The sequence below is a fragment of the Theobroma cacao genome, chromosome 8, assembly GCF_000208745.1.
Source record: "Theobroma cacao cultivar B97-61/B2 chromosome 8, Criollo_cocoa_genome_V2, whole genome shotgun sequence".
Classification (NCBI taxonomy): domain Eukaryota; kingdom Viridiplantae; phylum Streptophyta; class Magnoliopsida; order Malvales; family Malvaceae; genus Theobroma; species Theobroma cacao.
The window spans coordinates 1,145,334-1,170,250 of NC_030857.1; the positions used below are offsets into that span (position 1 = coordinate 1,145,334).

General features: G+C 37.2%; 5 protein-coding genes across 7 annotated transcripts; 1 reads left to right on the forward strand and 4 right to left on the reverse strand.

Moving 5' to 3' along the window:
• On the reverse strand, positions 1,300–5,380 carry LOC18591380 (S-adenosyl-L-methionine-dependent tRNA 4-demethylwyosine synthase). The gene is made up of 8 exons (XM_018125889.1): positions 4,055–5,380; positions 3,811–3,926; positions 3,294–3,469; positions 2,851–3,041; positions 2,669–2,755; positions 2,036–2,193; positions 1,736–1,946; positions 1,300–1,644 (listed from the first exon to the last, which is right to left on the reverse strand). Exons 1-8 carry the CDS (start codon positions 4,886–4,888, stop codon positions 1,504–1,506), a joined length of 1,914 nt encoding a protein of 637 aa, XP_017981378.1. The 5' UTR covers positions 4,889–5,380; the 3' UTR covers positions 1,300–1,503.
• LOC108663120 (probable methyltransferase PMT28) lies at positions 5,508–10,920 on the reverse strand. Its single transcript, XM_018125888.1, has 8 exons — positions 9,144–10,920; positions 8,897–9,046; positions 8,120–8,390; positions 7,920–8,012; positions 6,971–7,145; positions 6,330–6,572; positions 6,041–6,235; positions 5,508–5,915 (listed from the first exon to the last, which is right to left on the reverse strand). The coding sequence occupies exons 1-8, from the start codon at positions 10,002–10,004 to the stop codon at positions 5,717–5,719; spliced, it is 2,187 nt and encodes a 728-aa protein (XP_017981377.1). The 5' UTR covers positions 10,005–10,920; the 3' UTR covers positions 5,508–5,716.
• On the reverse strand, positions 11,515–17,390 carry LOC18591381 (DUF21 domain-containing protein At1g47330). Of its 2 annotated transcripts, XM_018126139.1 has the most exons (13): positions 17,290–17,390; positions 16,864–17,182; positions 16,175–16,251; positions 16,013–16,096; positions 15,814–15,927; positions 15,550–15,636; positions 15,229–15,368; positions 15,047–15,134; positions 14,105–14,178; positions 13,702–13,895; positions 12,805–13,064; positions 12,495–12,541; positions 11,515–12,210 (listed from the first exon to the last, which is right to left on the reverse strand). In XM_018126139.1, exons 2-13 carry the CDS (start codon positions 17,039–17,041, stop codon positions 11,958–11,960), a joined length of 1,596 nt encoding a protein of 531 aa, XP_017981628.1. In that variant the 5' UTR covers positions 17,042–17,182; positions 17,290–17,390; the 3' UTR covers positions 11,515–11,957. The 2 variants fall into 2 exon arrangements, with proteins under 2 accessions (XP_017981628.1, XP_017981627.1); XM_018126138.1 differs by having other exon boundaries at positions 16,864–17,385.
• LOC18591382 (putative S-adenosyl-L-methionine-dependent methyltransferase Mjls_1072) lies at positions 18,908–20,619 on the forward strand. 2 transcript variants are annotated; one of them, XM_018126223.1, is made up of 3 exons: positions 18,908–19,440; positions 19,825–20,070; positions 20,152–20,619. In XM_018126223.1, the coding sequence occupies exons 1-3, from the start codon at positions 19,059–19,061 to the stop codon at positions 20,460–20,462; spliced, it is 939 nt and encodes a 312-aa protein (XP_017981712.1). In that variant the 5' UTR covers positions 18,908–19,058; the 3' UTR covers positions 20,463–20,619. The 2 variants fall into 2 exon arrangements, with proteins under 2 accessions (XP_017981712.1, XP_007017536.1); XM_007017474.2 differs by having other exon boundaries at positions 19,825–20,619.
• Positions 21,387–23,296, reverse strand: LOC18591383. Its single transcript, XM_018126224.1, has 6 exons — positions 23,000–23,296; positions 22,823–22,930; positions 22,605–22,726; positions 22,263–22,363; positions 21,788–21,847; positions 21,387–21,662 (listed from the first exon to the last, which is right to left on the reverse strand). Exons 1-6 carry the CDS (start codon positions 23,256–23,258, stop codon positions 21,578–21,580), a joined length of 735 nt encoding a protein of 244 aa, XP_017981713.1. The 5' UTR covers positions 23,259–23,296; the 3' UTR covers positions 21,387–21,577.

Sequence of the window (24,917 nt, forward strand, 5' to 3'; positions counted from 1 at the left end):
AAGCTACTGGTAATAGACAAAAGTCAAGAAAGGGGAAGACGAAGTAACAGTAAGAGAGGGAGGGGCTGGGGGTAGAAGAAAGAGAGAAAGAGGACGGTAGGATAGTATGACAGATGACCTTTTATAGGAAAACTTTTTTTGCGTACAAAAAATCTTTTACTCAATTCACTTGTCGACTTGTTCTAAGAAAAAGAAGTAGCAGAAGAAGCAAGAGAAGAGTTATTGCAACTTGCCGCAAACCATGCCCACGCGTTATTAGACACGCGCTCTTGCCCGTGGGACCCGTTCCGTATCCGTACCCTGGATAGCTTTGACAAGTTGTGTTGTTTCAATGGCCCCACCTGAAAGTCTCAAAGCTAAAGCTACTGTTGGATTGGGTTGCACACTGCACTAGAATCTCACCATATTATTCTAGAGCTTGAAAACCCTTTGCTTAGTATCACTTTAGCTGCACTAAAATGGAAGCTGATAACCATTTTTGCAAGTACTGTTTCTCCGTGCTTGACACTGTCAGTGAAACTTTGCAAATTACAGTACCATACTCAGCAAGGGCAAGTTCGAGCCGGAGTTGAGAATTGAGATGTTGCTAAGCAAGCACTGTGTGTTTGCAAAGATGCAGCAAGTGAAGTAGTGCGGTGCATATATGGCACAGGCTTGAGTTTGTGTCCTCCAACACAAATCTTGCTGTCATCCAGTCACAGGGCTTGATTAATTTTTGATTTAACAATTGAAGGCCCAAGAAATGGCCAACCTGATTCTTGCAAATCTTTGATAGCATCTCAATCGCAGAGACATTCAGGACATAAAGAGAACCTAGGAGTTCACCCTGTTAACAACAGTTAAAGGGTTATTTTTCACACTGTAATCTGCAATCGTCTCTATCCTAAAAGGTTATCAAAAGATGACACGTAACCATGTTTTAAGATAACAGTGGGGGGACAAAACATACGAGGAAGTCCAACAAAAGGACAGAATATTACGTTTAAACAAGAAACCAGTGCTACAATTGATAGTGACATTTCCGAGTCGGGGCTGACCCATCTCTGAAAGTCAATAAATTTATAGGGGTTGCTTGGGGCTTAGGGAAAATTATTGAGCTGCTTAATCTCGTCCAGTCAGATGCCGATTGTACAAAGGCCTGGACATCTTTTGAGAATGATCTTTTTCTTTAGGATTGGCAAACTGGTTAGACCCAGCCATAGACCGTAAAGACCAAACTTTGCTTTTAATTTATGTTGCCTTTTTGATTAATAGCATGCCTTGTTTCCGATTGAATTTGGCCACATGGGGAGACCAAATTGAACCATCAAACACGTATAGCCAAACTAACGTCAAAATTGTTGGATACAACAGAGCTACAGCCTGCACGCAGAAAACTATCATTTGATCAGAACTTTTTTCATTACGTATGGCCAAACTAAAGCAAACCTGTTGAAATGCAAAGAATGCTTGCTAGTAAAAATAGATATATTGGCTAATAAAAAACACAAATCTCCAACTTGCTCAGCGATTTGACTTGTGATGTCGCTCCTTTCTGTACCGAGACTGATCAGGATCGAATCCACCTTCTTCAGCTCCATAGACAGCCCAGGATGGAGTGAGAGCCATGTAGTCCGCACTGTCGAAAGGTTCACCTGAAGCCACCTGCATCATCGACAAGAAACAAATTGTTTGAAGCAGAAAGAAATTATAGTCCGGAGACACTGCAAATGATTAAATTGATGCTGTTACTAACCAGGTCATGGAATTTTTCGTAGTCTATCCATGTATACCATTGGCCATTGACCTTGAACTTATCTGTTTTGGCCAAGAGGACACAGCACGAGTGTGCATGTTCACATGCTACCTCATACTCCCCTTCACTTTTCAGAGCCAATGCCTCTGAGAAAGCCTTCACATCAGAATGCCAAGGCACATTCTCCATTGTCAACTTTGAGGTGGCAGAACTGTAAAAAAATATCAACATGACTGACCAAGGGCAGGCAGTGTTGCAGATATAAAATGATACAAACAACAATAAGACCAAGAGACTCACGATCCACAGTATGTTACGCCTTTGATTTCAACAAAATCAGGCTTCCCAATGCTAAATAGTTTAGAATAAGCATCTGCATCTTCTGTATTCCACCCTTTCACGAGAGTCAAGCGATAAACAGTTCGTTGTTGTTTATCTCTGAGAGCTTTCAAGGAATCCTGAACAACAGATATTACCAGTAAGGAAACAGGAACTTCAGGCCACCCAAAGAAAAACACTCAAAAATGCCTATGGAATATGTAAACTTCTTCATAGTACAAGCTGCTGTGAACATGAAGAAGGAGTTCATTCTTACAAATATAACTGACCATGACATGTTAGGGATTTTCAACATTGCAGTTAATAAATACCATTTCATAATAATGCAAATAGAAAGCTGTTTTAGATTGGGATTTAAGGGATCTGCCAATATGTTCTCCAAAGTGGGGTAAGGGCAGCTATAGCTTCGAGATCAAGTTTTTACAGGAAGTACGTTTCACACCCCCATGTAGCGTGCTAGTCTAGGATTCAAGGCTTTTGATCCTGTTATCTTTCTACTTGACATCATATCTCTTCTCCATCCCTCATTTGTTTTTGTGCCAATCCTTAATGATATAGCTCAATTTTCTTATTTTTCAAGAATAAAATACTCACAATGAATCTTTCCCAGAAGTCCCCAAAGAGTGGCCTATCAATTGCCTTCAAGCTATCCTTGGTTGCAGCATCTACACTCACATATAACTGCATGAGTAAAAGAGATTGAACAGGTTAATCAAGAGCAGAAGACTTTTTGACATTTATTCTTTCTTAACAACATAGATTCACAGCCAACAAACCTGGGTTATAGGCTTCAGCATTTTGATTTTATCAGGGAACTGTGCATTAGTTACTAAAAAGGTAGAGATTCGCCTTCGGTGCAGCTCATCCACTAGCATATTAATCTCTGGATACATAATGGGTTCACCAACAAGTGATAAGGCACAGTGCCGAGGAGTTAGACCTTCTGTCAATCGCTCTTGTGTAACACCTGCAGCAGTAGAATGAGTAAAATTCTCCTCTAAATGCAATGGACAAATCTTTGTTGCAATCCTGTGTCTAAGTGTCTACGTTGTAAGAAATAAATTTGGGGACATTCTAATCCTGTCAGATATTACTTGTTACTGAATGATTATTAAAATGTGTTGAGTCAGATACTTACTTAGTAGAAGGAAATGTTAAGTACAGTAAATCCCATGGTCCCAAAGAGATACTATAATTAGAACAAATATATGACATTTACCGGGAACTCCTTTCATTTGCTTAATCATCTTGGTATGAAGATCTATGGCAGTATTGACAATCTCTAAGGGATCATCCATCTTCCACTGCCAACTCTTTCCTACAGGATTTGTGTGATGCCTCCAGCAAAAAACACATTTGTTGGCACATGCCAAACTAGGGGTAGCCTCCATGCATCTGTTCCATTTGAAAGTTAAACTAATTTCAATTGCAGGTCTAAAGCCACAATCACAAAGTATAGAATGGACAAAAACCAAGTACAATGTAATTGAAGTAGAATAAAAAATGACGATTCACCACTATGAACTATATAAAAAATCAAACTCACCATATACAGATGTACACGAGAGCAACTAACAGCAAATTATAGAACAACAAGATGCATGTTTCCAAATCTCCAACCTTCCTTTTGGAAGAGGGTGGGTAAAGAAAATATTAACATATCACATGACATTCAAAACAGATTCAACTAAATGATCATCAAAGGCTTAATAGGAACAAAAGAAAGTTGCAATCACCTATGGCTCTCTATCCCATAAAATGAGTGCTTGTAGCAACCTCCTCGTCCTCTAAGTTGTGACTTGGTCCATCTACAGATTTTAACACCACTATGTGAACCAATAATTTTATATCCCTGTAAAATCCCACCAGTTAAAGGATGTGAATTATACCATAGAATGCAACTATATACTAACATCAGGCAATCACTACAATGAAATGCCTTCATCAACAAAAGATTCATATCCACTTAAACCAAGTTACCTGCTTCTCCAAGTTGGCTCTGATAACTGGAGTCACCATCTCTCTTTTCCCATCCATTTTTCCATTAGTTTCAGCCACATTAACCGACTTCTTCCTCGACGGCCCTTTGCCTGCAATATCTTCGAGATCAACAATTTCTTCCTCTCCTCCTCCACCACCATTATCATCATCGTCACTTTCAAAGCTTTCAGCATCACTAGCGTAAACAATTCCATTCTCATTCTCCACCACCAATCCTCCTTTCAAAACCCTGACTACTTTTTCACTCCACTCTTTAAAGACACTCTCTAATGCACCCCCATCCACGTCACCTTCCCCAACTGCCACCATCTCCGTCGCCCCCAACCCTCTCAACCTCTTCCCCAAATTCCTCGCCACCGCATTAAACGTTTCTCCGTACACCCGGCTCCCGACTCCAAAGACGGCGAATTTACAATTGGAGAGTAACAAATTCCCGGCGCGAAAATCGGTGCTGATTTCTGCGAGCCAATTGACGAAGAACTTTGAGCCTTGAGGAGGGTTTCCATCTTCCCACGTCGAAGCGATGATAAGGATCAGGGATTCCTTAGGGAGGTCCTCGGGCTCGTAGTTTTGGGGATCGACGAGGTCGAACGGGATATTGTTGGAGGAGAGGAGGTTGAGAAGGCGTTGGGCCAAGGCTTTGGATGTTCCTGTTTGAGTGATGAAAAAGAGCTTGCCTTTTCTAGGATTGGGGTTTATAGGGAGTTGTCTGAGGGGTTTTAGGCGGCGGCGGGACTTGTAGAGGAAGTAAAAAGTGGTGGCGGAGAGGAGGGCCAGCAGGGTGAGGCGAGCTGAGAGTGAAGATGGGGACATGTTTGGGATTTCTTATGTATTTCTTGTTCAGGGTTTGGGTTTTCGGTGGGTTTTAGAGGAACTGAGACGTGAGCGTGCAAACGGCTGCCGTTGGCGTGGTGAGTAAACTCGGTGATGAAGGGGATGGAAGAAAACGGCGGCGCTGTGGCAAAGCTTCGGCATGCAGAAAATCGCGGGCTAACACCAGAATTTACGTATTGGGCTTAATGGACCACAATTAATGGTTAAGATTATGGGCTTAAAAAACAGGGAAAGTGGGCCTATCGCATTGTCCTCCATTGTAGGCAGTCGGAGCTTATTAGAACTAGCTTGGCATGCAAAGATCCTGAGCTGAATTCTGAAAGCCTGAAACCGAAATCCAAGTACAATTGGGCTTATTGGGTTGTCAAATGATACCCCTTTTTTACCTCCAATCCACTTGTTTGATTAGGATTTCTGGGCCCAACCTTGCTAATCAGCATCCCCTGCTTTGATACTTGTTTGAATTCATGGCATATTCTTTGATCTTTCTTATGGAGAAATATTTGATCTTGTTAATAATCTTGTCGTCTGGTAATCAAAGAGTATGGGAACCTCCCCTTTACAAATTGAAGGGCTGCAAAGTAAAAACAAATTGAAGTACGACTGATGAACTTTGAGAAGATCAAATTGAATTGACTGTGTTATAATTAAATGATTAATTTACAGATATCCCAGAAAAAAAAAATGAACAATCAGAGTCTAGAAGGAAGGCAAAAAAAAGAGGCTTCTCAATAATGCTTCCGTAAAAGAGACGAGAATGCATGGTGTTGTGAAGTTTGTGAAGGAATGTACATATGAAGGGATCTCTCAAGGTCGCCATGTAGTTTTCTGTGCACATATGATACCCTCTTTATTCTGAGAATAAGTCATTCTGATCTCCCAATGTAAACTTCTCAAAATACCCTCTAGCGGATCGAGTATCTCAACCTTATCACGCACGATTACCCAACCACCAGGACGTAGAATACGATCCATCTCAACAACTATTGAAACAGGTTGCTTGCACCTGTAAAAAGAGTGATATTTTATGATTTGATAATGATTGATGACCCACTAATGGAGTTAGCAGGACAGATGATCCACCATCCTGTGGCATATTAAGCACAGAAGCAAACTTTAATGGTGACTAACCTGCTCTTTAGCCTGGAGAAAAAATGATCAGCGTGCAAGAGGTCATATGATCTTGGGTAAGTCCCAAACGACTCGCACCAGTCATGGTAGATTCCGATAAGTCCACGTTCAAAAATCAAGGGAAGCGTATCTGGTGCATGGACAGGGACCACATTCATCACCCAAATCTTCTGTTGTAAGAGTGCAGCCGCAAATCTGTATTTTAACAGAAACATTTCAACTTCATTTCTTGATACAATATTATGTAAGGAATATATATTACTAGTATTTAGTTGTACAGTAGCCATACCCTCCATAGATGGCTTTCATGTCCATTACATTCCTGATAGTTGACCAGTCAATTCCCATTCCAGTGAAATAGGACTTGTTAACAATATCTTTCCAGTGCTTGGTGTCATCAATGGCTTTTTGCTTGTCATTCAACCAATCAGGATATGTTTCAAGCCTCTTAGGCCATTCCTCAGGCCACTCAGTTCCGTGTTGTTCAATTGCAGATGGAATGGCATGCAAGCAAGTTTTCATAGGAACATACCTATCAGAACAAAATGTTGTAGCCATTAAGTAAATTAGAGTACCAATAAAATCAGTAAGTTAGGTTAAGCACGGTTATGCTTCATGGAAACTCAATTTGATCATCTCTTACAATTATTATTAATAATGATTTATAATGCCTAATTTTAGGTGGTTAGGAATTTAACTTCCTACCTGATTCCCACAATTGAGAATCTTACTTTACCCAGGCACTAAGAACACTGGGGGCAAATGCTAGGTATTTTGTAAATTAACTACTAATTCTTGTTTTTAGATGAATTAAATGTCAACCCCCTTTTTAATAAAGTATATTAAATAATGAGTATAATCAAGTCGACGAAATTTGTGTTAAAAATGGAAAGATACACTTGGTGGTAAAGTATGTAAGTCTTAGCTTACCAGGCAGCATCTGGATTTTCATGCTCCTTGCATAAAGGTGGATTTTTCTTCCTCCTCAACTCATATATATCATTGGATTCAGGCTTCTGATATATCTTAACACCCACTTCACTGACTTCATCAGTTTTATGAGCGAGAATATTCCAACAGATAGAAGAAGTCAATGTGTTCATAGCTGGCGCAAACAAAAGTGTTGGAGGTGAAAATCATCATACAATAAAAGTGCAGTTCTTTTGCTAAATAAAGAAGCAAAAAACATTGCACCCAAAAACGAAAAAGGAAAACACATTAAACACATGGCCAGGGGCAGACAACCAACCGAGAAATAGCAGAAAGTTTTACAGAAATTAAATTTTCTATGTAGTTGGCCAGGTCTTTCTACCACACAGCATATGAAGTCTAACAGAAGCAACTAGATAAATTCCATAAACTGTACAAAAATGCTAAGAATGTAAAATCCTAGTTCATATTTTTCTTATTGAAGTAGAGAATGTTTGTTAATAGAAAGAATAAATAATTATAAAACTCATAGGACTTTATTTGACTCTGTTGTTAGAACCCGGTCCGTCGGATATTACAGGTCATAGTTGCATTTGAGCAGAATCCTTTTGAGTTTGTTAAGGTCTGGAACACCGTCCAGTGTATCCATCGCTTTGTCTGCCTAAAATAACCAACCCATGATTATCCACTCAATGGTCTCCTATGGACGACAGCCTCAGAATCATAATGGAGGCCATACACATACAACTTCACAAAACTTTAGCACATGTACATCAGTGAAAATCAGCATCACCATAAATCAAAAAGGCAAAAATGACAGACAAGAATTTTCTTCTTTTTTTTAATTTTTGGTGCACTGACAGACAATAATTTTCAAAGGAAGGCATATGGCAACATCATTTCTGTATTCAAGCATAATAAATCTTACAAAAAAAAAAAAAGGACAAACCTTCTTCTGCTTCAATGCTGTCATGTTTAGTTGACAAAATAAAGTATCCACCAGGCCTCAAAATCCTATTTATCTCTAGAAGAAGCTTCCCCCCTGAAATTTAAAAACAAGAAAAGTTGTTATCTTATCAAAATCAATGAGAATTGTAATGGGAAGTAAATTTAAAAGAAAAGGAAAAAAAGGGATAAGTGAACACATACCGTTGGAATGCCAAGGCATGGTACACCCACCACAATGAATAGCATCAAAAACTCCACTAGGAAAAGGAAGTCTTCTTCTTGCAAAAGGGCCAACAACTGTAGCAAAACCACGTTCAAGGGAAACCTGTGCTAGGTCAACCAGATCATCCTTCAAGCCCAGTGATAACGTTAATACATCCTTATCAAGAAGAGAGGCCACAAAGCTTGAATCTCCACATCCAACATCCAGCACTACACGTATATTCTTTCCCCATTCAATATCTGGTACCATCTATGAAATCCACTTAAATTTAAAAAATGCTAAAACAAGGAAAGGGTGACAACATAAAGGTTCAACTATTAGCCAGTGTAGCAGCTTTTAACTTTCTAGATACCTAAGAAAACTAAAATTACAATCTATAAAATTGTCCATTCTCGGCAGCAGAAACTTAAGAAATCTCATTTTCAGTTAGCTCAGTGCAAAATGAACAGGCATTTTTAAACTAGGCCAAACTAAATCAGGGAGAAAAAGGGAGTTGAATTTCACCTATCTTTACCAGTTCCCTCATTGACCAAGACATTAGATGTGAAACACAGCAGAACTTTGTCACACAGATGAAATAGGTATAGTCTACTTCTAACATGGTAACCAGATTATCATATCATAACAGAATGATCTCCTCCAGTATATATGCTACAAGCTAATGATATTTTTGAATCACTTATGAAGTTTGGAGCCTAAGAAGGCACAGAAGATCCATAAACCTTCATTCAAATCAGGCAACAAGAAAGGCTCACCTCTTCAATGGATTCAAGGTAGTGAACAACTCCACCCTTGAATTCAGACTGGTTCTGAGGAAACATCATATACTCTCCAGATTCAATCAACCAGTTATGATTCTTCAAGTATGCAGCTAGTTTTGGATGTGCCACATTCTTGTACAATATCTGCAAAACGATTAGATTGACCCCACATCAGAACTCAAAATGCACCCGCAAATAGTCAAACTCAAAACATAGAACGAATAAACCTCAATATATATACCTTGAATTTGCTCTCAGACCAGCGCACTGAAGAATCATAACCATCGTGGGGAAGAGGAACAAGACACATTGGAGGGGCTTTTGGGCAGCTCCTCTCCCTATGCCTATAGCTCTGCAGCCTTGTGAAGCCACTTTCAACATCAATACAGGGCATATAATTATGCTTGCTCCTTGTGCTACATAATTTCCAACTATAATGTGCTTTCGGATCGAAAACCGGACCCTTGATCTTCCTCTTCTTCCCTTCGCTTTTTAATCCTTCATTCTCATTTTCCACCTTCTCCTGAGTCTCTTGATCTACCGATTCATCCAGATCACCATCGCCTTCAATCTCCCCAATACCTTCTTCTTCACTATCCAATCCTTCTTCCTTGCCATCCACTACCACTTCTTCTTCTTCATTTTCATTCTCCTTTTCTGCTTCTTCACCCTGAGACTCTTCTTGCTCCCGATGCTCTTTTGACGCCCCACTAGGTAACTTTGACTTATCCTTCTCTTTTTTCCTATTTGACTCATGTTTCTCATTCTTTTTCCCAGATTTATGTTCATGAGCAGGTAAAGGCAAAGACCCATTAACCTTTTTCTCATCTTTTTTCTTCGAACCCGATTCAACCTTCTTCCTTTGACCACTTGAACTATGATTTTCTAATTCCTTCCCCTTGGATTTGCTTACCCTTGTGCCTGAAGCTACAGGTTCAGCGATGTCATCAAAGCTCTCCCTTTGCACAGTAACAGAAGTAGAAGGAGAAGAGAACATGGACCAAACAGAAATAAAACAAAGACCCAATATTGCCACTGCTGTCATCTTCACACAAACCCCATGTGGGCGCTTACCTTGGCGAACAAACCGAGCCAAAGCCATGTCTTTCTTTCTGTTTCTCTCTCAAAAGATGTTCTTTGAAGCAAGCAACTTCTGAGACAAAACAACACACCCAACAACGATATCCAATATACTCAGATTAAAAATAAAAAAAAAGAACGAACCCGCCAAAATGTATTTATTTGTAACAAGATTTGGCTCAAAAAACCCATCTTCCTGAAGTAAGGAGATCTAACAGATCTTAAGTGGAACTAGAAAAAACAAGGAGCTTCAAGTCAGCATTAGAGTTCCAATAAATAATTGTTTTTCAAAGATGTAAAATTTTGGAGTACCCAGATAGGCAAAACGGGTAAAGCAAAGCTGAGTTCTATACTATTTAGTCTTTGTTCTAGTGAAGTCAAATCAAAGGTAAAGATGAGATTCAACCAACCGGCCTTAGGTAGAATTGGAAAAGTGTCACCAACCGAATTTATAATTGATTTAGTATCTTAGTCAAAAAAGACAAAGTTATCCAAAATTAAGGTAAAAAAGAGGGGAAGAAACAGAAGGCGACAGAGAACAGTATTGTTACTAGGTTCCAAATTCCAAACTTGTAATGGTGGAAAAAGAGTAAATATCTTTGATTATAAAGAGAGACAAAGAACTGGAAAGTGTTTGAAAACCGTTGAGATTACGTTTGTCCAGACAGGGGCTTCGTCACTTCGGTGCAAAGGAATGGCAGTTTGCCACATTTACGTCGCAGTTATCATAGCCGCTTTCTACGGAAGTGACCCATCGGGCATCCCTGCTGTCTTCAGTCCTTAAAGTTTAAGAATTTCTTCTTTTGGTTGTTTTAGTTTGGACTTTGTTATGGTCAAGACTCCAGCCGTCTAGCAAAGCAAGCCCCTAAATAGGATCATTGGTCAGCTCGCGCAAGACAATGTGCAGCCGGCCTGAATCTCGATGGTCTGCGAAAGACAGCCCAGGAATCATGGCAAGCGTCCCAATCTATTTTGGTAAGGAAAAAAACTATTAAGAGATTCAATTTACAAAATTATTTTAAAATTTAAATTATTTTTTATTTTTTATTATATTTGATTAAATTTTTAAATTTTTATTTTGAGTGAGACAGTAAGGTCAAAGAACTGTGAATACGTTTTTTGTAGCCATTTGTATCTCATTAAGGGATACTAGTATAGTAGGATCATAGCAGGAAGGAGTTAAGATCGAGGAACTATGGGAATTTTATTAGCCATTTTTACCTCTTTAAATGGGCAATTATGATACTAGCATAGTAGGATCATAGCACGAGGAAGGGGTTAAGATCGAGGAACTATGAGAACTTTTTGTAACCATTTTTACCTGGTTAAAGGAGGAAGACGACCATTAAATCTAAGGCCTTGAAATCTTAATAGTTTACACCACGTTTGATTACTCAGTTCGAACTTGAAAGCAAAATCTCCTGACCAGAAGAAAAATCTCAGAGTACTAGTGTCTGGCTGATAAGAGGTATGACTTGATTGATCTTCTTGGAAATCAGATTCCCAGTGTCTAATATATGAATTTGTGAAATAAAAAGGATAAAAAGGAACAACTACATTTCTTCTCCATTCTACTTGCCATCTTCATGCCATTCTCTTCAAGATAAGAGTATGAGTTTTGAGTATGAATGCTTTGAAACAAATGAAAACTGATGATTTCATGCTGACTTTACACAAAACAATCATGATCTATCTATATAGAACGTTGTCTAGTTGAGTTCTTATCTATTAAACCAGAACACATGAAGCATCCATTCTCTCTATATGATTGCATGTATCCTACAGGCAGTATGCCTGAAATTTAAGTAGGGTCCGCCACTGATTCTTACCAAGTAACTAATCCTCTGCCTGAAATTTAAGTAGGGTCCGCCACTGATTCTTACCAAGTAACTAATCCTCAGCTTGTATGTTTTTTTTCTAACTTGGTCTATATTTAATTATCACTTCATAGGGAAAATGAGAAAAAGCTGAAGTTTCACCTATCCTTTAATGAGTCTTCTCCAGAAGTCTGATGTGTTGTGGCAGGTGAACCTGCATTTGAAGTACTGGTAGAGATTGAAAGGGTTGGTGTGGGACCAGGGGCTGCCAAGTTGGGGGAGACGGGGGAACGTTGAGGGAGATGTCCCGCAGGCGTTGGTGATGCAGGGGTCAGGGTGCCAGTTGGAGAAGGTTGTGTCGAATTCGAATTCGAAGCATCTTCCTGGGATGCGTGCATGTTGATCTTTATCCTGCATTAACAAAATTGCCAAAGTCGTTACTTTGACATCAATGATGATTATGCTAACCAACTTTACTCCTCTGCTTGCAATTGCATGGGAGACAATGGTTGGGTGGTTAAAAGACCAATCTGTGCAGAGCTTAACTCGTTAATCTTTCCTACAGCTAAAATTAGAACTATATTATGAAACTAGTGAAAGAGACAGAAATCAATTTAATAGCATGGTTAGATACTATAACATTGACTTCAACAAGATAGCATTCCAAATGAACATGGATAAATGGTGAAGTTTACCTGTTGTGGATATTGACGTACTCATCTGTCTCATCTAATATCTCCTCCTGTCATAAGAAAGCATGGGCAAACAAAATTAACATGCAATTCCTATATAAACCTTTTTAACATATTGGCAGTAGTTGTTCCCAGCTATCAGGCCACCACCAGGGGAAGAGGAATGCATTATGATAATATCACTATAAAAGCACCAGTATTATAATCATGGGGAAGGCAAGACACCCTTATGAACGCCGAAAGATGGCTGGTCCTTACACTCCCCCCAGAATGCAAGACTGTAATTTCCTGTATGCCAGGTTTTCAGATTTACCTGAAGAAGTTCTTCAATAACATCCTCCATGGTGATAACACCTACAACCTCTTCATTGGAAGGGAATTGTGGAATAGGAGCATTTTCAATGTCCAGAATACAGTATGAACAACCTCTGTGCCGCTTCTTAAAGGCAGGAGTAGCTGGTGGACTCTTCTTTGTCTGTTGACCTCCATCACTGTTAGTCACGGGTGTCTGAACATCTTGTGAGTCCAATGTAAGCCCTAGTTTTTGGGTACTGAAACCAGCCTCACGATCATCTGGAAATACAATTGGTTATATTTAATTTAAAAGAACCAGATCAGGCAACCTAATGAAGGTATGCTGAACCAACCTTACAGCAACAATCAAGATAAACTCTTTAACTAATCAATGATGCAATAGTAACTCAGGTAAAATTGGTGGGAACTGAACAGGTGCTTCTTTTGTACAGGCCATTTTTAAGAAAAAAAAACCTTCTGTGGCAAGTATTGAGCACAAAAATCAATGGAACAAAAGATAAAAGAAAAAGGTAAAGTTATCTGTAGTGCATTAATGACTTGAGGTTCAATATGCCCATCAGAAATAAATCACATAAATAAACAAACTATATTAAACAGGGTTATGAACCATCAATAATTAGCAAAAATGTTTTAGAATTTCAGGAACCAAAGAGGAGAAAATTCATGGGAATATATAATTCTTCAAGGATCATAAATCATAGACGATACAGGGTACAGTGTACAGATAATATGTTCCATTAACATTGTAATACAATGAACCTATAAAAAAGCTCAGAAGAAACATACACTTTGAGTTTGTAGATATAACCAAGATAGGAAGATGGCAGCGGCTATAACAATATACTAGAAAATTTTGTTTAAAGAATTATTCTGTTTCAGTCATCTATATACTCACCTTTTCTTGATGTCACTGTCTCAGGTTGACCTTTCCGCTTCTTACAGCTGTCCTTAAACTCAAGTCGTTCACCCTCTTTACCTTTCTTCACTGATTCTTTGTTCTCATTCAGATCCTTATATACCACAGCTATGTGGCTGTGACCTTTCTGGAATTCATTAAGAATATCATATAGTGGCATGTCCTCTGATACCCTGTTGAATGAATAATAGACAAGAATAGAATTTAGCCACTTCCTTGCAGTAGGGAGAACAAAAACAGAAATTCAACTGACTGAATTTTAAGCTGATTCTACATATCCCCAAAGTCACATATCCAGTGTTAAATCTCATGTTCTCATCTCTTTTCCACCTATTAAAATACCAAAAAAATAAACTATAACAAAAAAGAGAAGATTTTGTACCGTGGGATTTTTCTTATGATCATTTTTCTCAAAGGAACTGCTTCTACTGAATCAATTGTTAAAAGATTTTTGACCTATTCAAGCCAGACCAAGAAGAAGAACCCACATATTAAAGATAGGAAAGCAGAAAAGAAATTGAAGTAAAGCTATGTGGAAGAGGTGATAACAAATATACTTCCATTTATATTACAGAAGCAGAAATTAAAATATTCTTTCATATTTTTCTAGGAGAACTACTAGACAAAAAGATGCGGACAATAAAGAAAAGTGCATCCATGCAAGAGCTAATGGTAATTTGATACATCAAGTGACAAAAATCAATATCATGCATTATGAACTATACTAACACAATATACTTTCTAATAATACCCAAGATCTGATCTTTGTTCAAAGAAAGGTTTCAAGTTGAACAGTTAGCACTCTCTTATCAATATAGGAGCAGGCAAGCAAATAACAAGGCCTTTTCAAGACACCTTCAGCATGGTTAACATGATGCTCATAGCATTCAGCAAAGCTCCAAAGGAGCATCACAGCATTTTCTAACTCCAAGAAATCTTCATTAATATAAACAGAAGCAATTGTAGCTCGATTTCAAATTAATAATGCATACATTTATTAGCTTTCACGACCATTTAGGTAAAAAGAACCACATTTGATTATCAATGCTATCACTCATGCCACTGCAACTCATTGTCATGGTTCTTACATTATCCATCATCTTGTCCCTCCAGAAAGTATATAAACTACCATTGTTAACAATAAAATACCAACAAAAATAAAGGAAAGAGATTTCCAGTAAAAGTTTTCAGAACTAAATACAGGACAATGGGAGGCCATATCACATTAACAAAGAATAAAGAATGAACAAATGACAAATAAATAGAAAGTATCCTAGCAAGAAACTATTATAAGATGATAGCTTATGCAGAGAAAGGAAATTACCAGAACGAGTCCAATTATGTTTGTCGGGTTTCCATGATAAACTGGAACTCTGCTATGACCCATTGTCATTACTTTATTCAATGTTTCCCTGCATTGCAAAGAGAAAGAGAGAGAGGAAGCTTAGAACATAAAAAGAGAGGTAAAATCTTAGGGAGCAAATATGCTGGAATCCACAAACCCACAAATCAAGAGTTGTATCCAGATCAAGGGAAAATGCATTTGATATTGGCGTCATGGCAACTTTTGCAGTCTTTTCTGTCAATTCAAGTGCCCCGGCAATGATAGTTGTCTCATCATGAGTTAGATCCCCACCTTTCCCGGCCTAAAAAGCAAGGCATATATATACTGACGAATAAAGAAAAGCTACGAAATGGGTAAAACCTTTAAACATAAGGCACAAGGTGGATGTTGCTTGTACAAATTCATAGAAGACGGAATTTGAAGACAATTGCCACTAGATACTAAACTTAAAAATTCAAGACCTTCTGAGTTAAATTCAATACCTCATTGCCATGAAAATCCACAAAAGTCTTTAACTCTGCTCTCCGTAGGAGGACAGCGTGTCCCTTACCCAACATCCAGTCCAAAACCTACTAAGCACATGGCATTTATTCAGAAAATATAAAACCTAAAACCCAGTTTCAGGAAAATAATACTAGGAAATTTAATATCCCACTAATTATGTATATGACAACTTATAGAAAGTACAAGGTACAGCAATAAACAAATTCACCACAACATAATAGAAAATTCATATATGACTATACCTTGCTAATTGGATAAGAAATTGGTAAGAATAGAAAAAGAAGAACACGGACAAGAGGTGCCATTGCTGCTCCAACTTTCAAGCCATAACGAGTACAAACGGCTTGTGGCAGTATCTGCAGTCAAACATCCAAGCATATATTAACAAGAATGCTGCAACTTCCTTGAAATGATGGCCAGTTTAATCTGTTAACAAACAACCTCTCCAAACATGAGGATAAGAGTCACTGATATCAGAATTGCAGCCCAAGGAGGCACAAGCTTGTCCAAAAAAATGGGAAGAGCCTGCAGGGAAGGAAAGAAGTTAAGGAAACAAGCAACAACGTTAACAGAGAAAGCGATAACAATCCTTTAGTGTAGTACCTCCATTGCCAATGAGTTTCCAATCAATAGAGTACATAGCAGAAGATGCTGATTCTTTACCACAGGAAATATCTTGGCTGCCCAAAAGAAAACAAAATAAAACTTTTGATTATTAAAAATACATCTAAATGAATTTCTCACCTACATGCTTACAAGATCAGATCACACGCTAACTCAAACCTCAAGTGAGTTGGCTCAGTACTGATTCTCCAAGGAACTGATTGCTACTTTTACTGTTTGCTTTTTGCTCCTAAAATACTCAAAAGCAAATAACATGTAGCGAAAACGACAACCAAATGGAGCCTTTAAAAAACTCTAAACTCAGTAACGAGCCGACTCCCTTCTGCATCCACATGCAATCTGCCTAACATACAAGCAACAGAGGGAGGGCAGTCGGGACTCAGTGAATCGACTCAGTTCCAAAAGCGAACTACCCGCTTGTTTCTAAACTCTCTAAACCATAAACAATATATGATCAAACCACCTTAAATCGATAACAACTACATCATCCCTACTTAAAGCACCGACAAGCTATTCAATACAACAGTGCTAAAAACCAGGAATCACCAGTTATATTGGAAACCATCTGGCAACTGGTTAGACAAAATTAAAAGAACAGACTACCATAAACAGAAAATTCCAATCGATAACTCATCTACTAAAGGAAAGTTAAAGAAAGAGATGGTTACCGGCATGGATACGATCTTGAGGACGGCCTGACTTGATGAGGACTTCAAGGTCGACGAGGCCCAGCGACATGAGACCCAGTGTTAGCCCGGCCATCAACCCAGCAAAGCACACCAACCCCACTATAATCAGCAGATATAATGAGAATTCAGCCCCACAACAGGGCACGTCTGAAGCCATCGTTCTCTTTTTGGCCTCTGCTTAGTGTGTTGTCGTCTTAATTCTTTTCTAGTACCCAAAACAAAAAGGATTTTTGGCGGCCAGGCGGAGAGGGGATTGTCTGTTGCTTTGTCTTTTCAAGATCCCTTGGTTCCAGGAATTCTGATCGGATAGAGAAAAAGAGTGGAAAATTGAGTTTAAGAAATGGACCAATAATCTGCTCACGTGCAAGCCTGTAAGGTTAGTTTGCTCAAACTGAGGGTACCTACTTGGAAAAATGGAATTCATACGCGACCAGCCTTTTTTCCTTACAGCCTATGTCCACTTGATTACGTATCTCTGCAACTTCGAAATGCTTACGTTTTTCCAGCCTGTCTTTTAGAACTAAATCTTTTTATTTTTTATATTAAAAAACCCGTAAAACTCTCTTTATCTTTTGTAATAATAACTTATGGAGGTTGAGGTGTTAAATCAGGTTTAACAGTTTAAACAGTTTCGGGTTTGATGCTAAAGCATCTTCTAGATTCCTTGGTCAGTCAGTGCCCAAAGTAAAACTTTATGGCATATTAACTGAAGTAAAGAACTAATTTACAAACAGAGAGAGAGAGAGGAAATGTTTGCCCACATTCTCAATTAATTATTTATATAAAATAAATATCATGTCAAGTTCTTCAAATAAAATAAACAAAATGTTTCAATCTCTAATAGATAAGAAAAAAATGTTTAGAGAGTTAACTGCCTTTAATGACAAAATCCAATTAGTCAACAATAGGTCTTAGAAGGTCTAGGAAGATTGAGTTTAAAAAGGTCAATGAGGTAATAAATGCTCACATAAAGCAGATTTTTTATCTAGTAGACAGATCTTAAAATGAATAATCAATGCAACGACCACTTGTAATTTTGGTAGTCGCCTTTGTTGGGTGTTTACAGGGGAATAGATGTCTTGAACATGTGGGCCTGCATCTAGCTTTTGTCCAATTTGCATAAAAGCTTAAAGTGGACCCAATTAGCTTTGGACTTTTAGCAGCCTAGTAATTAAATACAGCCAAGGATGAGGTTTGCTTGTAAGCCTGGGCCTTAGCCTTTTTGGTATTTCATTGGGTAAATTTTGTGGCTATGAATGGGAAGATGAGGGGGGAATTGCTTAAAGTCTGTTGACTGGTCCAACGAATTCTCTCCCAAATTTAATTTTTCACTGACTAAACACTGAAATCTGAGCTGTTGCTGGCCCAGTGGTGGATATGCGTGTAGGCCGTGAGCCCCATGAGTATAAGCGCGAAGAATGTTCGGCTCCAGTATCAAACTGTTTTCAAGGTTAACCTGTTTAAAGAGTTATTAGGGACATAATTTGTCAATAAATTACCGTAGTTCGTATGTACTGTTTCACCGATTCTACCTCTAAGCGTATAGATGGCAATGGGAATCTTTTAAAGAGATATTACAGACAGTGTAGATATGACAATAGATATCTTTTAAACAAATATTGCATATATTTAATTTAATTATATGAAATACGGATATTTTATATTTTAATTTAGGACGAATTTAGATAACAAAATCATACTCAAGTCGCAATTGCCTTAATATTTCTATATATCAAGCACCAAGATGAGTGAAGACAAGTGAGTACCTGAGAGTGGACTGGCTTCTTTGTTTCAATAGGCTTCTTTATTGCTAGTTAACTTGGGAGCCACCCCACACCTAAAATCTAGTCGTTTCAAGTGGAACTGTGGGTTGGGAGCCATTCATTGTTGCCTTTTGCCTTTTCGAACCAAAAAAAAGGACAGATTAGACAAGGACAAGTCAGGTACAAGAAATGGTAGCACCCGTGGACGACTTCGTTACCTTCCTTTTCATCAAGGCGAGGAAGCCGGATATGAATATGATTGAGCGCTTTTCTCAAACGTTAGTTTTATGTGTGGCTCTCTTTCCTTATCCCCTGCGCAGACTTCCTTGGTTCTCCCATGAACGTTTTGCATTATCTATTGCATTGCATTATCTCCTTCACTTCCCCTATTAGTCTTTAAATTTCTGTGTTATGGACAATTCGAAACAAGAAAATGCCTTGCCAGAGGACCACGAACTGGAGCTGAAGCTTCCACACCTATTATTTACAAAAACAGTTCGAGAACTCTATGGAAAGATTGTGAATGAGTGGGATTCCCTCAAAAAGTCGGCATGCCAAACAGCAGCTGGAAGAGCCCTGTGGAAGCATGTGATCCATGACCCTCTTGCAGACGTGCTTGCAGGAGAAACATACCTAAGAAACCTTCACGAGAAGATTACGAAAGACCGCCACAACAATGCTCGAGAAACTTCAGGAGTGATTCTTGCTGTTCGAACCCTTTGGTTTGATTCAAAAATTGAAGCTGCTCTTGATTCCTTTGGTGGTGCAGCTCAAGTTGTTCTCCTTGGAGCAGGTTAGTATTCACTCTACGCCAGGTTTGATGCACTATACTCACAGCATTCATATTAGAAGCAATGAAGCTCTGCATATACCCTTGCTTCCTGGAAAGCACTGATCTCTTATATCCTGCTGTCACATTGATAGTTACTGAACTAGATTGCACAACCAAGAGTAACAAATGCTAGCCAATAACCAGATTCATCTAATCAGTGAACATTTATACTACAAAAAACTGCAATTACATGCCTCAGTGTAAGCTTGCATCCAGACAGGCTTTCCTTCCAAGTAACAAACAAGCTCCCCCATTATGAAATGACAAATTAAAAGAGCAGAACACATCATTTTCAAAAACACAGGACATATTTTAAAATAAATAATGCATGATGTTCATTTGCAGGAATGGACGCAAGGGCATACCGCTTAAGCTGCTTGAAGGAAAGTGACGTCTTTGAAGTAGACTTTCCTGAAGTCTTGCAAGTAAAAGCTGCTCTTCTTCAGGCAGCTCTGGAGTCCACAGAACATCTTAGGATGATGGCAAAATCCTTAACGAGTGTAGCAGCTGACATTAGAGAGAATGACTGGCTTGAAAAGCTTCAGATATCTGGGTTTGTGCCAGAAAAAAACACAGTATGGGTTCTAGAAGGTATCATCTACTACCTCTCCCATTCTCAAGCCATGCAGGTACTGAAGATTGTAGCTGACAAGTGTACCCTTACCCATACAGTTCTATTAGCAGACTTTATGAATAAAGCATCAACCACACTCTCCAGTTCTATCTTCCGCTTCTATAGTGATTGGCCCGATCATCTTCTGCCATCTCTTGGATTTTCTCATGTTAAACTTTCACAAATAGGTGACCCAGATGCTCATTTTGGTCTCATGCATGATCCATTGAATTTGTTCAATAAGCTCCGCAACTTGCCAAGATCCGCAGAAACCAACCCAGATGATGGAACACCATGCTGTCGCTTGTATTTGGTGCAGGCTTCTGGTTCGCCAAATCAAACAATTTCCTTGAGCACCATTCCAATGTAGTATAGATATCATTGTAATGTAGATGCAGGAATCATTATTTTTAGTGTTGCTCAATGTAAAATTCAATTGAACAACAAGATGCAACAAGACTTTTGAGCTGTATAACGATTTTTTAAATTTTATAAGCATATACTACCACATAGCAGTTGCTCCACTATTTCTCTTTGCCTGAATATTTGAGCATAAGAATCCTTTGTCCCAGAGAAAAATGCCTGTACTTTGATTGATCATAAACAAATTCTGTTTATTGTTGAGTCAGTATGGAGAAATGGTAAACATTACGCCTGTATTCCTTCTTCTTTTTTATTTCAAACTTTGATCTCTTTTAGCCTGCAAAAAGCATATATTAAAAGGAAAAGTATCAATAGTAAACTCACTTCCTACCAATAAAAAGGGTAGGCATCGATGTTCAGCCTGAATCTGCAGATGAAGAATATTGTCCATTGACAAGGTTCTCTTTGCCAACTATCTGGTTTTTGACTGCAAATCTTTTTGATGCAGAAAGCAAATAAAATAAGAACTAAGATTTTAGAACATACAAGCTTCTATTATCAATGGTAATTCAGCAGGTTATACAAGGGGTAGAAATAGTACCACCAGGATGTTATTCATTGTGGTAGTTATGTAATCTAAAATTATGTAGCCTAAGTGGTATACTCAAAGCGTACATAGCGTGAAAGTTAGCACTAATCCAGAACTTTGATGTAAAATTATACTGTAAACAATTTCTTGGTCTGAGGTGAAGACGAATGACATGAATTTGGAGAATGTGCTCATATCATAAATTCCAATACTTCGAACACCTTTTTTGTTGGGGTAAAGCATAGTTAGAATTTTATAACCATGAAAGTTAGATCAGGTGTTTTCCAAATTTTTAGTACACTATGCACATCTTGTATCTAGCAAAGAATGGTCAAAAAATACTGGAACAATGAAACTAAACACATGATAAATGGGATAGAGAACAAAATTTACAACAAAGATCAAGTCAAATTACATACGTATGCATTTTCACAATCTTCCATGCTCCAGGTCCAAAGGACAAAAGCATCTGCCAAATCTCTAAGCACCACATAACACCATAAAATTTCAGTTACAAAAGGAAGTTAGCATCGTCATACTTCGAGGCAGTCCTTAACCCCCTGCTCAAATTTGTCAAGGGAAGATATGGTATCCATGAGTGCATCTGCAACCTTTTGTCTGTGGAAAAAGAAATTAAATAACTTAATTGCACATAAAACTTATCAGCAACCATTATCTGGTAATGGTTAAAGTTGTGACTGAAAGAAGCAACAGCATCGATTCACATTATTGGAAAAGCATACCTACTGGAAGAAACCTGAATATCAGTTTCATTTGCCAAACTATTAAGAGAGGTAAACGAGCTGCCAAGAAAGAAAATAACAATAAGCATTAACAAAATATGCAGTGACACAAATTATGGTGACAACAAGACGAATCAACAATTGAAAGAAAACACACTTATGGGTGGATAGCTCTGAAACCACCAAACCATTGGAACACAGGAAGACTAAAAATGACAAAATGCTTTTAAATTATGTAGATGTCAATTTTCTCCCAACAAACATTCAAAAGAAAAACATGCTACAATGTACATCGAGAAAGAAACACCGTAAGCATTTCCTGCTATATTTATAGCAAACTAACAGCCAGACTTGAAACACAAAATTTTACAAAGATGTTTCACATTTTCGGATTTCAAACGATCAAGGTAAGTATAAAATGAGTATGAAAAGACAAATAGGAGCACAAAGCCTATCTGCTTAGAAAAGTGGATACCTTATAAGATCATCTAGCATAGCTTCAGCTTCCAGCTTAACAGGATTCTTATCCTCAAGCAATGAAGACGCATTCTTCACAATCAACCGAAATGTGCAAACCTGTGCATTATAGAAATTAGGAGTACAAAATTATAATCTAAAATTTGATCGAATATTCAGCATTTATTTCCTCCTGTCTGATTTTGTATTAAGTTTAAATTTAGTGAACAAATCGTTGACAGTATCTATTAAACTGATGTAACCTAGGAGCCTAAACAATTATTCACTCCGAATCAATTGACAGTGCGTAAGAAATTTCGACTTTAATCTAACTTTAGTAGTAATGAGGACAAGAACAAACCTCGACTCCGGTACTGGCTTGAAATGCAACAAAGGAATTCCTCTCTTGTACAACGCAATCCCTAGCCGCAGATTTCAAGAGCTTTTGAACTTCCTCCAAATCCTTAGTTGATTCCTTATCCACTATTCAAAAATATTGAAAGGAAAACAAAATTATTCGAAGAACACAACAAATTAAGAGATTCGCATAATTGCAGAAGAGAATGGAAATGTACGTACTGAGCAAAAGATAGGCAGAGCGAAGGCTTTGTCGAGAAGCATCGATTGGGGCCACGAGAAATTTCGAGGACTTCCTTTTTTGCTCTTTAAGCCATTCCTTAGGTCCTGCTGCGCATAGCAACAAACAACGGTTAATAAAAGAAACATCGATGAAAAAGTAAAGAGAGAGTTGCTCACAAATTCCAATGGAGAAGGCAGAAGCATGCGATGGTTGGAAGAGAGACGGAAAGAGAGAGATTAAGAAGAGAAAAGCAGCGTCTCTGCGAGAGATTTGCAATTGATTTACAAGATGGCGTTGATCTTCCCGCCGATTCTCTTGGTTGCCTCTGACGGAGAGGTTTTGATTCGAAATGAGCTGTTTGGGAGGCGTTGGTGGGTGGCCCGCAACGGTGGAGAGAGGGGAGCTAGAGGTAAGGCGGAGTGTAGATGGCGGCATGGCTGATGTTGGCAACTACCAAGCCTACAGAAAGTAAACGACCAATTTTAACGGAAAATTCAAGCTGACGTGATAAAGATTTTTTTATTGAAAATATTTGAATTGTTAATTTTATTGCTTACTCTTTTTTTTTTTGTGTTTTAACCATTTAAAATTTATTATAATGTGGAAACAATATTAAAAGCTAAAATCATATATAATTAAATTCATGAAAGGAATTAATACTTATTTAAAATATTAATTATTTCATCTAGAAATTTAATCATGATAAATGAATCGCAAACTTTCATCAACATTTAAAAAAAAAAACATATAACTTGTTTTCTGTAATGGGAAAACATCTTTTGCTTTTACTTTCAAAATAAAAAAGTACTTAATAAAAGAGTTTTGTTAATGAATCCTCTTAAAGCACTTTTTAATATAATATTATTTTTGCATTAAAATATAAAATAAAATTAAAATTGAAGTTTTATTTTTTGCAGTAATTTTTTGCTTTGGAGTTCTACATCCATGCATGCATGAATCAATAACTTTAATTATAAAGCAATCAAGACTCTTTCAGGGAACCAAAATTTTGTTGTGAGTTTCTAGATAGGATTCATAATTTTACTAGGGAGTTCATTAATACTTAAAGTTTTCCATCTCATAATTAATGTTTGAATTAATTATTTTAATCAAACTTTTTAAAGTTTAATTACTTTTTATTTATAAACCATCTTAAATTTTCTTTAAAAATTACTTCTTAAAATTTTGACAATATTTTTTAAAAAACTCTTAAATTATTAAAAAGATTTATACAAATTATTATTATTATTTTATTTATTATATTCAATCAAACTTTTATATTTTTATTTTTAATTAAATAGACTATTATAAATAACGGTTAACTAGTTATATATCACATGATATTGATATAATAATAAAAATATCCTAAAATTTTATTATTATACTACATCAATATATCATATCATCATTTATTACAACATATCATCATGTCACGTTAACATCATTTAACATAATAAAATAGTAAAAAAAAATTAAATTTTTTTAAATAATTTATGAACTTCCTTTAATATTATATTTAAAAATTTTATGTGAAGTAAATTTTTTAAAATATATATTTTAAAATAATTAATATCAAAGTTTTTTTTTTTTTAAAGCTAAAACAATATTTACGAGACAAAAAGATTACGAAATTATGTAATTAACTATAGCTTTAATAGAAGTCTCAATCAGTGACAGCAACATAAAGCCTTTGTTCCACTCCAACTAATCTCCAAAGTAAAATTCTGGAAAGGTCACATCAATCCACAAAAATAGGCGTGAGCACTAACTAGTAATTGAAGTATTATTAGGGAAGCCTTTGTTTGTGTGTAAGTTCTACGTTTTCTTAATAGCACCTTCACTAAAGTACCTTTATGGTTAGCATAACGAGCCACGACTTGCTAAATTAAAATGAAATTTTTAAAGAAAAGGCGTCGATTCCAATTCGTTTAATTTATGCATTGTTTAACGAGTGTTCCATCACGTTTATTTTGATTGATGGAAAGTATATAAATATTTTAATTATCACATTATTATACTAAGAAAGAATATTAACCACGTTTTAGTGTAATCAACTATATTATTCTTTCCATTTTAAAATGTTGATTCTTATCT

Bases quoted from the DNA above. Each gene is read 5' to 3' on its own strand.
- LOC18591380 (XM_018125889.1), bottom strand. From the start codon at position 4,888: ATGTCCCCATCTTCACTCTCAGCTCGCCTCACCCTGCTGGCCCTCCTC. The intron at 3,470-3,810 runs GTGATTGCAACT...CAAATGGAACAG, and splicing joins TATGGGATAGAGAGCCATAG to ATGCATGGAGGCTACCCCTA. The intron at 2,756-2,850 runs GTTTGTTGGCTG...TTACTCATGCAG, and splicing joins TGCTGAAGCCTATAACCCAG to TTATATGTGAGTGTAGATGC.
- LOC108663120 (XM_018125888.1), bottom strand. From the start codon at position 10,004: ATGGCTTTGGCTCGGTTTGTTCGCCAAGGTAAGCGCCCACATGGGGTT. The intron at 7,146-7,919 runs GTTTGTCCTTTT...TGTTTGCGCCAG, and splicing joins CAGCATTGAAGCAGAAGAAG to CTATGAACACATTGACTTCT. The intron at 6,573-6,970 runs GTAAGCTAAGAC...TTGTTCTGATAG, and splicing joins GAAAATCCAGATGCTGCCTG to GTATGTTCCTATGAAAACTT.
- LOC18591381 (XM_018126139.1), bottom strand. From the start codon at position 17,041: ATGGCTTCAGACGTGCCCTGTTGTGGGGCTGAATTCTCATTATATCTG. The intron at 16,252-16,863 runs GTAACCATCTCT...TCTTTTGGGCAG, and splicing joins TCAAGATCGTATCCATGCCG to CCAAGATATTTCCTGTGGTA. The intron at 15,135-15,228 runs GTGGGTTTGTGG...TTTGCAATGCAG, and splicing joins CTGGATACAACTCTTGATTT to GGAAACATTGAATAAAGTAA.
- LOC18591382 (XM_007017474.2), top strand. From the start codon at position 19,059: ATGGACAATTCGAAACAAGAAAATGCCTTGCCAGAGGACCACGAACTG. The intron at 19,441-19,824 runs GTTAGTATTCAC...GTTCATTTGCAG, and splicing joins AGTTGTTCTCCTTGGAGCAG to GAATGGACGCAAGGGCATAC.
- LOC18591383 (XM_018126224.1), bottom strand. From the start codon at position 23,258: ATGCCGCCATCTACACTCCGCCTTACCTCTAGCTCCCCTCTCTCCACC. The intron at 22,931-22,999 runs GTGAGCAACTCT...TGCTATGCGCAG, and splicing joins TGCCTTCTCCATTGGAATTT to CAGGACCTAAGGAATGGCTT. The intron at 21,663-21,787 runs GTATGCTTTTCC...CTTTTTCCACAG, and splicing joins ATTCAGGTTTCTTCCAGTAG to ACAAAAGGTTGCAGATGCAC.